Below are 12,449 nucleotides of genomic sequence, written 5' to 3' on the forward strand. Positions count from 1 at the left end.
GAGGGGGGAACAAGACAAAGGACAACTTTATTAGAAAAAATCAATTAAAAGAGTAAAACCAATAAAACAGTGCATATACCAAGTTTAAAACACATCAGCTTGGAAATGCGATTCTGAACAGGTGGGTTTTCAGTGCAGATTTGAAGGTAGGAAGTGAGGGGGCATCTCGCATATGTTTGGGGAGAGCGTTCCAGAGGGTAGGGGCGGCCACAGAGAAGGCCCTGTCGCCCCAGGTTTTGCGTTTGATCTTTTTAGGGACCTCAAGGAGGCCGGCGTCGCTGGACCTGACGTTTGTACACACATCACATGTGTAGTAGTGTAGTGGCATGTATACTTTACTGTCCTATGCATCCGCATCATTTCATATGCAGAGCTGAATACTTGTGACATTGCCAGTATCCGCCGGAGGAAGAAATCATCCAAAGGCGCTGGCGATGGATCGGCCACACTCTTCGCAAGCCTGCATCTAGTATCACAAGATACGCCCTGTTCTGGAACCCACAAGGGAGAAGGAAGAGGGGCAGACCACGGAACACCTGGTGCTGTGACCTGGATGCAGATGTGAAGAGACACATGGGGACAGCTGGAGAAAATGGCCCAGGACCGGGATGTCTGGAGAGCTCTTGTTCGTGGCCTATGCCCAAAGTAAGGCTATAGGCACATAAGTAAGTAAGTAAAGTATCTGCCGTAGACCCCATTTTAAGTCCTCCCTGGTGGGAGTTAAAGGAACAAGCCGTCTGTAAAATGAAAACCACTGCTGTATGAGACATGATTTGGCTGTTGTAGGATTTCAGCACCATCTTAAACTCCCAACCGCTCGACGATGGCTCCCCCTGGTGGTCAGCCTGTCTGGCTTGGCCCAAAAAGAGCTGAAATAATGACATTCTTTACCTTGTGATTATTAAATATAATAAACATACACACCTTTCCATGCATGAAGGACTGATCTCGGATCTTGTGCTCTCACACTCTCTAGAGACTAGAGACAGGATGAACAGGAAGGTTCATGTGATGAGCTTAGTTCCAGTTATGAATGTAGCTACAATGTTTGCATTCACAGGCATCATGTCATCGGCATCTGTGTCTGAAGAATGCAGCCCTCTGGCTGCATGGCCTTGAGGTCTGGGTTGGCTTAGAAGTTTGAATTGTTTGGCTACAAGAGCAATGCATGCATTATTGAGAAAAGATTGGCAGTGGTATGGACAGAATTCTGGCCCTGGGGGCACATCACCATGTGACTCTATCTATATGATGTCCAGTGAGACTGACTAACAATATCAATAGACTGTGTGTGTGTGTGTGTGTGTGTGTGTGTGTGTGTGTGTGTGTGTGTGTGTGTGTGTACGTGCGTGCGTGCGTGCGTGCAACGTGTGTGTGTGTGTGTGTGTGTGTGTGTGTGTGTGTGTGTGTGTGTGCAACGTGCGTGTGTGTGGCAGCTGTGGCCTATAGGACAACACTAAAAGTAAAAACTATTCTATTCCATGATGTAGGCCTAATGACCATTTTAGTGTGAATGTAGGTCGATCCCATGCAGGTTAATGTATCTCTGGTATGCTCAACGTGTCCTGTAGAATCAAGCTGTGCCGATGCTGCAGCAGCTAATAAAGTGGTCTATTTCATTTCACCACCACCAGAACTCTGTGGTACAGCTCCACAAACATGCCCTTGAGATGTCGCATTAACAACAGTGACACCTTTTGGCCGGAAAGAGACTTGTCACTGGGACGTTTGTCTCTTGTTGCCATAACGACAGACAGTACACGATCTTCTGTCGACACTACTATGCTAGTGAGTAAACCGTGTCTCACTTCATTTTGATGCCATGTGTAGTGAATCTATTTCAGTGCACTACTCTGCTGCGTGTTCACAACTCAGGACACCGATAAATCCATATATTCTAGAGGTTTTGCAAGAGACGAGGGACAATAATGGGTAAGTTATATTCAAATGACATTTTTCCAGTAGTGGAAAAAGTACTCACATGTTAAGTAAAAGTATCAATACTGCAATGTAGAAGTACTCTTGTTACAAGTAAAAGTCCGGAATTCAAAATTTACGTGATTAAATTGGTACAAAAGTATTGACATCAAAATGTAGGCCTATTTACGAAAAGTAAAAGTACTAGCAGAATGTCCCGCATCGCGCCGCATTGCGACATTGTAGATCGGCTATTTTCAAATGACCGAAATGTGAAGTGGGTAATGTATGTTATGTAATAATAATAAAAATCTATAAAGTAACTAGTAACTAATGTTTTCAAATAAATGTAGTGGAGTAAAAGTACTGAGATGTATAGTGGAGTAGAAGTAAAATAATTGGATATTGGAAATACTCAAGTGAGGTAGAAATACCTCCTGTGTGCTTTTTGTAGGTGTGGTGTCAACTTAAAGCTGACAGGAAACGATCGGCTGAGACGAGTTCAAACACTGAACGACAGCGACATTCGTACGTTGTCCAGATGTCTTGAAAATGACACGTGTGTGACAGGTAACGTTAGAGTTAGGAGTAGGACATTCATATGACTTATCCTCCTACAGTCATAGTGTCTAGATCACCGTTTCCCAAACAGTGGGTCGCGACTTGTGACCCATTTGTGGGTCAAGTAACAATCTTTAATGGGTCATGATGACTCGAGTACAAATCCCATTTTCTTCCTACAAGCAAAAAGTATTTCCGCATCATGTATTTTTATATTGTATACATTTTAAAACAAGCAAACACATAATTAATAATAATAATTAAGAAGTAGGCCTGGGCCGTGGCTCAGCGGTCCAGGCACCACCTCACTGCATGTCTCTCCCCATTTGCTGTCAGCCTACTGTCTGTCCCTCCATAAAAAATATAAAATAAAGGCGAAAGCCACACAAAAGAATTTGAATAATTAAGAAGTAGTGATAATAGCCGATCTACAAGCACACAGTGCGAAGTGACGCTCGTAGGTCTGCTATTTTCACACGTATGTACACGTATAACGGGTCAAAATGGTCTAGTAAAAACTAAAAGAAAGTAAACATGATCATTACATGCTTAAACATTCGACAATTAAGGTCTAATATTTCTACAATTGCTACAAATGGCTAAAAAGACCTGTATATATATATAGTAAATTTTACATTGAGGTGCACTCTGCCAAGCACCAACTGTTGTCTCTCACACAGGGCTTGATGTCAGATACAACAACATCACAGATGACGGAGCCACACATCTGGCTGATCTATTGCAGGTAAAGTTGATAAACAACAAGAACATGATATTTAACGTGGATTTGATCGATCTGTGTTGACGGAGTACATACTGTCTTATGTATGGGCATCTAATAACAAAAATTATAGGATGGGATACACATTACCAAAACATTAATATATATTTTTAAAATACCGGTACAAAAGGCCTATGAAAGTTGCTACAAAACAATAATATATTATTTGAATAAGGGGCCTGTGGCTTATAATAAATACAACTCTAGTTATTTCCATTTGACCCTAACACCGACATGTTAAACATGGCCTACCTCAGTATCTTAATTCATTTATCTCACTTTAAATAGGGCAAGGTGTATAAGGACATGTATTGGTAAAGAGTAAAGACTGTATATTAAATGCAACATTTAAGAGAGCCCACGCAAAACTGCCCAAAAATCACTTTCACCTAGAAAATCCATTCACATTTTTTATAATTCAGCTGACTGTGGAGACACATGCTGGAACTTTTTACTTTTAAATGTTTTATAGTTTCTGAGTTATTTAATTTAAACGCCAAATGCATTCTCAATGGCGAAAACACAAACTTTGGCACCACGTATTAAAAAAATAAAAATTGTTTTGATTTTTATGATTTTTTTAAATAAAATAAAAATAAAAATAAATACAAATATTATTATTATTATTTATTTTTTCAAAGACGTCCACAGACGTCTTGGGCTATGCCCGTGCGGTAATACCAAAGACGTCCACAGACGTCTTGGGCACAAAATGTGTTAGTCCAAACGACCACCTCAATACAAGAACGCTCGGCTCAAAACCTACTTGCCGGACATGACCCGGGTCAAGTCCGGCGACCTCGGAACAGTCGGAAACACCCATTTCTGGCCACCAAAGTCCACTCAACCAAATAAGTTACGATACGCAAACGGCGCTGAGTCTGCTGAAGCGGAATCAAGCCTCTCGTGGCTCAAGTCCGCATCAGATGGCACGCCTCTGTTGTTATTATAAGTAGTTTTTTCCCCCCCTAACTACTTCCTAAGTAAATATTAGGAAGTATTAATATTAATATTAGGGGCTGTAGTTTGTCCTCACCAAGCGGGTATGTTTTGGGGCGAGCGTTCCGATTACCAGGCAACTATAGCTGCGTGGTGACTGGTCTGGTGAAACTGTTTACCAGGCAACTAGCTGCGTGGTGACTGGTCTGGTGAAACTGTTTACCAGGCAACTAGCTGCGTGGTGACTGGTCTGGTGAAACTGTTTACCAGGCAACTAGCTGCGTGGTGACTGGTCTGGTGAAACTGTTGACCAGGCAACTAGCTGCGTGGTGACTGGTCTGGTGAAACTATTTCATGTACTCTATACAGAAGGAGGATACAGCTCTGTGTTCTCTGGACCTGATGTGCAACGACATACAAACCCATGGAGCTGAAGTCCTTGCCAAGAGTCTGAAGGTACGCGCGCACACGCGCACGCGCACACACACACACACACACACACACACACACACACACACACACACACACACACACACACACACACACACACACACACACACACACACACACACACGATGTACAACATATTTACTTTAAAGGAGCATTCAGTGATTTGGGTGATTTGGAAAACCCCCCGGTCCGCCCCGGTAACAAGATGTGCACATGCACACGCTCTACAGTGGGGGAAGTACAACAGACCAACAGCACGTGCACCAAGGCCCGCCCCACTTGATCATGATTGGAGGAAGGCCCCTCTCATCCTGATTGGATGAAGGCTTTGCCACCCAAAGCCCAAACCGAAACTAGGGTTTTTTGACCCCAGGGGCTCATTGGGGACAGGGAGGAACTCCTTATATGGTCAGCACACTTTATAGTAGGGAGGATTATCCAAAAAATAAGAAAAAATAAGTGAAATCACTGAATATACCTTTAACCATTCTGTCACTGCCCCTCCCCCCTCTATCTCCCACTGTGACACACACTGTCTCTTTCTCTCTCTGTTCAGCATAACCACGCCCTCGTCTCCCTGAGGATGACGGGAAATAAGATAGGCAGGGCGGCCATGCATTTTGCCAGCATGTTACAGACGAACAGCACTCTACAGGAGCTGGACCTGTCCGACTGTGACCTGGTAAAATAATAAATGCACCAGTGTTTAAAATTCTATTACTCCAAATCTCCAATCAACAATAAATACGTCAGTGTTTAACATTGTATGACTCCAATCAACATGGACTGTGTGCAGGCGATCACAGAGCTAGGAGTACTTCAATGGAAATATGTATAGGATATCTATCTATTAGGTGTGTGTGTGTGTGTGTGTGTGTGTGTGTGTGTGTGTGTGTGTGTGTGTGTGTGTGTGTGTGTGTGTGTGTGTGTATGTGTGTAGGACACTCAGAGTGTGATAGCGTTTGCCATCGTGTTGAACAATAACAAGAGTCTTCGCTCAGTCAATACCAGTAGACCCCTTCTCTTCAGCCAACAGGTACATGTGTGCGTGCACACGCACGCACGCACGCACGCACGCACGCACGCACGTCAACTTATAGTGAAGCAGGGACCCACAGTGTACATTCAACTTTTTAAAATATTGATCGGATCAGGGGATCGATCATGCAAACATCCTCACTGCTGCTGTTCCACTACATTTCGTTCTGCAAAACATTGCTACGAATGTAAATAATACGCATCGCACTCAGTGTGCAAGGAGCGGGGCGGCGGTGGCTCAGGGGTAGAGTGGCTGGATGGTAACCACAAGGTTGCCAGTTCCCAGAATTAGTGTCGAAGTGTCCTTGAGCAAGACTCTGAACCCCTAATTGCTCCTGATGTGCTGGTTGGTGCCTTGCATGGTTTCCGCCGCCATCGGTGTATGAATGTGTGTGTGAATGGGTGAATGTAATGCACAATCTATGTAAAGCGCCTTGGATAAAGGCGCTATATAAATGCACCATTTATATTACCAAGGATGTTTTGCGATGTTTTGCGAAAAACACGACCTATGTGCAAATACCTTTAGTCTTTTTTTTCTTCACTCAACGTGGTATGAATTAAACTTTACTCTGTGTGTGTCTATGTGCGTGCGTGCATGCGTCAGGAGGAGTGCACGGTGCACATGTCTCGCATGTTGGTGATGAACCAGACTCTAACGGAGCTCCACCTGGGGAAGATGGGTATGACCGACATCGGCGTGGAGAGGCTGAGCGAAGGGCTGAGAGTCAACCACAGCCTGCGCTACCTAGACTTGCGCTGGTCAGACCACACTTTGAAAACATTCAATACCCTATAACCCTATATACTAAGCTGGATGCCAAGTAGTGAAAATAGCCTACATCTACAAACTCACAACGTGATGTGATGTTCATATGGTGTAAGGTTAATACATTTCCATTTTACCGTACAAATGTGAATAGTTTGTCCACATAATAAATACAAGCTATTAAGGGAACAGTAATAATGCAATCAGATATTGCAACAGTACAGTACATGTGTGTCTAACATCAACAACCACATTGCTGAATCCACACAATATGATAACAGTAACATAACAGTCACCATAACATATCTCTTCATGGATAAATGCTGTCTCCATATTGAGTGGCAACGAATGTTTTAGGGAGACCAGCCACCTGAAGACCCTTCATAACCTGCTTGTGCACATGACCCAGGCTACGGAAAAAGAAACCCTGAAAGTTTACACGTGAAGCCTAGCTGTGAAATGGTCTGCTCCAGCTGTTGATATGATATATATATATAGCTTCATTGGAAAGGCTTCACCTCTAGACTGTAGTAAAATGTGCAACGGACCTCCAGAACCAACACTTCTCAAAGACATTGACAACAACAGCATCAGGAGTGTCACTGTTTGTGGTTATATTAGAGAACACTTCCGAATTGTAAATGCCTAATGGAAGACCTTAAAATAAGGAAGATACTTAATTGGTATCTTCGAGGGGCCATTAACCCCATCTTCAGCCCTCACAAATATACAGTACATATAAATACCCTCGTCTCTAAACAACATGACAACTAGAACACTATGCTACAACACACCTTGTCTTTATCTTGTTCTCATCGCTACTTGCAGTAACCGTGTGACACGCAATGGTGCACGATGCCTTGCGGAGGTGCTGAAGCAAAACGCAGTCCTGGAAATCGTCGACCTGTCGTCCAATCGTATCGAGGACGACGGAGCCGTGTGGCTGAGCGAGGCGGTCTCTTGGCCGACGTGTGGCCTGAAAGCGTGAGTCACACAACAATTTCATTAAGGCTTTTCAGCAAATCATCTTAACCAACGCAAATTATAATGACATGCCATGGCTGTTGTTGGTGGATACCTTGACTTTTGTCAGTGATGTAAAAAGTACTCAATTGTTTTACTTAAGTAAGTCAAGGTATAAATATACTGCCAATGCAGAAATAGTCTGGAATTCAGAATTTACTTGAGTAAAAGTACAAAACTTATACAGGTATGGTGTCACTGTGTGTGTGATATGAAGTGTGAGATTACCATAATGACAGTGATCATCATATTCCATCATATTCAAGGGCTTTTGGAGAGAAATTAGTTACTTTAGACTAGAGCACTGCATAGGGCAGGTGTGTGTGTGTGTGTGTGTGTGTGTGTGTGTGTGTGTGTGTGTGTGTGTGTGTGTGTGTGTGTGTGTGTGTGTGTGTGTGTGTGTGTGTGTGTGTGAGATAAACATTCTAAGTACCAAGCATTACTTGGAAGTATAACAAACCTGGGGTATCGCTGTAGATTTGCCATACTGATATTCGGAAGCCTGGGCCATGTGCATAAACTGACCATGAGTGGCCTAAGAATAGCTGGCATGACAAAGAGCAAAGCCAAACAACTTGCCAAATACTGTTCTGTTTCAGCTGTTATAGTCAGTTTGTCTGTGTGGAGGAGGAGGTGCCATGTGTATCCTTAAGTGAACATGAACTGTCAACCCCGTTATATTTGTTTCCTTGTCAAATTAATTGTAATTTGTGGATTCAAATAAAAAACAAAAATGTGTGTGTGTGTGTGTCAATTGTGTTTATCCACTGTCAAATAGGTCTACATCTAGGTAGCATATAGGTATAGACAATGACATATTATCCTGCTCATAGCCTGAGCTAACGCTAGACCTTTCTGGCCTAGATGGGAGGGCCGCGGCTCAGATTTACGCACACCCTGATTGGTTCACCGATCTGTCCGTCAGCCCCGGTCTCCCCCCCCCCCAGTGCAGCACTGTTATTGTGTCGACCAGAAGCAGAAACCACCGGTTGCTGGAGTATACCATTCTAACGGACTGTCAAAGTTATTTCCACAGAGTCGGGACACGTTGGTTTTTTTCTTAGACGGTGTGGTGGGTTCTTCAGCCATTCTCCTCATTTTCCTCGCATAGCCTCGTTTGAAGTTCCACTGGTAATGATTTCCTCACAGTGTTATTTTGAGGGGTGCACACCGCTCAGAGCCCTGACGTCACATCATTTGGAGCGACGCCTACGCGGAAGGATTGACTCCCACTTTTAGGCCAGTGCAGCCCATGCGTAAATCCAGGCTTTCCTTTTTTGACGAAATGAAAGCCTGGGTATCGAGGCTATCCTACTCATTACTGCGCAGAAATGTATTACATAAATCTTCGTGTTTGAGCACAAAATGCATTTTGAGAAACCACAAATGTTCTGTGTGCGCACTCGCTGTGCGGACCCCCCACACACACATCAATCATTCTACAATTGTGGCCCCCGGCCTACTCTAGTTGAATACCCCTGCTGTAAGCACTAGGCACACACTCTCTCTCTTGTCTTTCAGGCTGTCCATCACCAGTAACAACATAGGGAGTGTAGGTCTGGTGACCTTGGCTCAGGCCATGAAGATTAGCAGAACTCTCACTCACATCTATATCTGGGGAAACTGCCTAGAAGAGCCGGTCTGTCAGGTACGTAATGCGCACGCACGCGCGCGCACGCACGCACGCGCACACACAAACCTTATAGTTACAGACGTACTGAATGTCCAGCTACGGCAGTATGTGGAAAAGGTGCATAACATGTACATTCTGTGAATCTATCCTCCATAGCACAGGTTCCCAAACAGTGGGTTGGGACCCATTTGTGGGTCATGGATGGACACAATGTATAAATCAAAGAAATGCCATACATTAGAAAAGAAATCTTCAAGAAGTCGTGAAAATAGCAGACCTATAAGCTCACCACACGGCGACGCGTAGTGGGCTTGTAGATCTGCTATATTCTCACTAGTTTGGGTGAGTCCCTGGTAAACATTTGATTTTTTTTCTTTTGGGTCTTGAGCTAAAACGTTTGGGAACGACTATATACTCCATAGGCCTTCAGAGAGCTGATGACGGGCGGTCGGCTGGCCGCAGAGCAGACAGACGTCAGCGTCTACGAGGTGGACGGCCGGCTGCATCTGGCCGAGGTCTTTCACGGCCTGAGGAGACATTACTACTGGACCCCAAGCTACGGCCGCGACGGATGCCCCGCCACCAACGCTGCCCTGGCGCTTACAGCAGACACCAAGTCGCACAACTCCAATAGTCTCGCGTAGCCAGACAACTATTCCACAATCTCCAAATGCTATATAGTCTGGAACTAAACGTCAGAGTAATCCGTTTGTCATTTCCGTTCACATATCTTCAGGGCTTATTTTTTAATATCCATTTCGGGCTAAGCAGCAAGCTATGCTTAGATGATTTTTATTTATATATTAGGATGAATTTGCGCGACTGTAAAGACTAAACGGAAGTGGGGAGGAGGCTTCACTTCCACTTTATATTTTACTCAGAGCTTCCGTGCTCGAGACTGTATGACGGAAGCATTTGAAAATTGCGAGAGGCTGGTGTGGCAGTCTGGCCACACGACACTACACACCCAATAATGACCCCGCCGCCGCCATTATTGAAAGTGACCCCTCCCTCAGAAGAAGTGTTTCCTGAACGTTCTCTTTCAGAAGAGTTCATAGAGTTTTATTAGGATCCTCATTAGCTGGTGCATAGCAACAGCCAATCGTCCTGGGGTCCACACAGAACATAAAAACATGACATTCGACAAGAATGACATTACAGGACAATGATATGATTCAAAAATAAATTGGTTTCTAATATATTTGGGTATTTTACTATTAGTGTTTCTTGATGTTTAGAATATATGAGCCCATGTCCAATAGACATGCATAAAGTGAGTGGGAAATCGAGTGGCGACGTGAGTTTAGCATTGTTTAAATCCGTTTTATGCAATCAGATAGGACTTTTCTCTTTGGATGTATGGGCTGTCAAAGCCAGAAAGTAGGCGTTCCCGCATAACTTCCGGGTATGATGATGACACACACATACCCGCTATTATTATGTATTGTCCTCTGGGCTGTCACGTACTCACATTACAGCTTTAAGCTTAATAATTACATCTATATATTAAAGCATTCATTTAAGATACCTACCTTGTCAAATACAGCACGGCACCCTGGCCCCCTCTAGTGGCCGAACACTCACCACCTATCAAATCGAAATGAATTCAAACATTTTCATGCATTATTTTCATTCAGATTCATTCATTCATCTCCTAGCCTTTAGTTAGAAGGTGCTGAACAAGACACAATAATAAGCAATCAACAAGTTAAAAAACAGCACAATAGTGTAAAAATACAGCAAGCATTAAACGAAACCAATAAACAAAACAAATCACAAAACATATAGGCCTGTAAAAGTGAGTCAGGTAAAGAATTACATGGGAAAAATGTTCATGAAATAAATGGGTCTTTAACATTCTCTTAAATCCGTCTACTGATTCGGCATTTTTTAACGCCAGGGGCATGGCATTCCATAGGCAGTGTAGTAAATATAGCCTAGAAGTCCGCAATGAGAAATGCTTCTAAAGAACAGCGTTGGAACTCGAACTTGTATTTGTTCTTTTAAAAAGCGAAGTAAATGTTTGACTTCTTCTAGACATTGACCACAAACTTGCTTGCCTTCCTCTACTCGAAATAAAGTAGTTTTCTTTCATAATATTTTTTATTTTTGCGTCATACCTCTGTTCAGTTAATTGTTCTTTCTTGTTGTTAATGAACGCGTGTACGTCAAAGCTCGCGGACACAAAGCAGAAATTGTTCGTTTGTTTGTTTGAATTTTCATTTCGTTTTCACTTCACTTCATTATTAACAGTTTGCAGAAAAAAAGTACAGCTCAATACAAGGTGTGCTATAACTAAAACCCAAGAAATACTTTTTGGGGTCCTTCATTATCAATCCATCAAGTCACTGCAACCGCTGTTGCCTGTTACGACCAATCTGGTGACCCATCGAATTCCGTTACCATGACGAATCAAATTGTGGGAAGGATCCATTATTATGAAGGGGGGAAGAGTTCTATAACTCAATATAACGTAATATACGCGATGAGATACGAATGTGTTGACGTAACATCAATTAGTCTAATCTAAACACAAATCATTCTAATTGCAATGAAACGCATTTTAAAGGTTTATTGTTTAGAATAGATGTGAGAGAAAGTGGAGGGAACCCCTCTCCCTCTGAATGGAAACGGCCATGGTTTGTTTATTTATTATTTAGGCTCACGTACAGTGTTGCCATGTCCGTTTGTTTATTTGTTATTATAAGCGACTTTGGGCTTGTTTTTTAATTATTTGTAGTTGGTTTGCTTTTTTTCTCCAGCAGTGATTCTCAATACGTTTAATTTCAAGGACCCCCAGTTTGACATGCATTAGTCTACGGACCCTCCATTTAATGGCATTTTTATCTCTGGGACCCCCAATTTATATTGTACATTTTTAACTCTGAGAGTGTACAAATGGAACCAAATGTCCATTTGTACACTCTCAGAGTTACAGACCCATAATGGTCCATTTTGTTCCAAACTATCATTTAGCTGGAGACCCCCTGGAACACCCTCAGGTACCCCTGGCTGGGGGTCCTCGCCGGACCCCACTTTGGGAACCACTGGTATATGGTTTTCATGTTGCTCGTTTCTCTCGCAATGCCTGGCAACACTGCTGACATGCCTCGTACTCATGGGCTCGTACTACGTAGAAGTGTACTGTTAGTTAATAGTTAAAGTTTCAGTTCACCAAAGTTCACTTGCATAAATTACTGTGGCAGAGTATTCATAGTTAAGACGTGACGTCCCACGACACATCGTGGGGTTTTGTGCTTTGTTTGTGTGCGTGTTATAGTTGTGTCCCATCCTGCACGGAACGGGTGATATCTGGGTGACATATGGCAATGGGTTCA

General features: G+C 43.2%; 1 protein-coding gene across 1 annotated transcript; it reads left to right on the top strand.

Moving 5' to 3' along the window:
• Positions 1-1,928: 1,928 nt before the first annotated feature.
• lrrc34 (leucine rich repeat containing 34) lies at positions 1,929-9,755 on the top strand (the record flags this gene model as incomplete). Its single annotated transcript, XM_079489809.1, has 9 exons — positions 1,929-1,932; positions 3,159-3,220; positions 4,568-4,654; positions 5,205-5,330; positions 5,589-5,684; positions 6,294-6,448; positions 7,284-7,439; positions 9,000-9,126; positions 9,534-9,755. 9 exons carry the CDS (start codon positions 1,929-1,931, stop codon positions 9,753-9,755), a joined length of 1,035 nt encoding a protein of 344 aa, XP_079345935.1.
• Between the last annotated feature and the right edge of the window lie 2,694 nt (positions 9,756-12,449).

The sequence above is a fragment of the Electrona antarctica genome (genome assembly GCF_951216825.1).
Source record: "Electrona antarctica genome assembly, chromosome: 20".
Classification (NCBI taxonomy): Eukaryota; Metazoa; Chordata; class Actinopteri; order Myctophiformes; family Myctophidae; genus Electrona; species Electrona antarctica.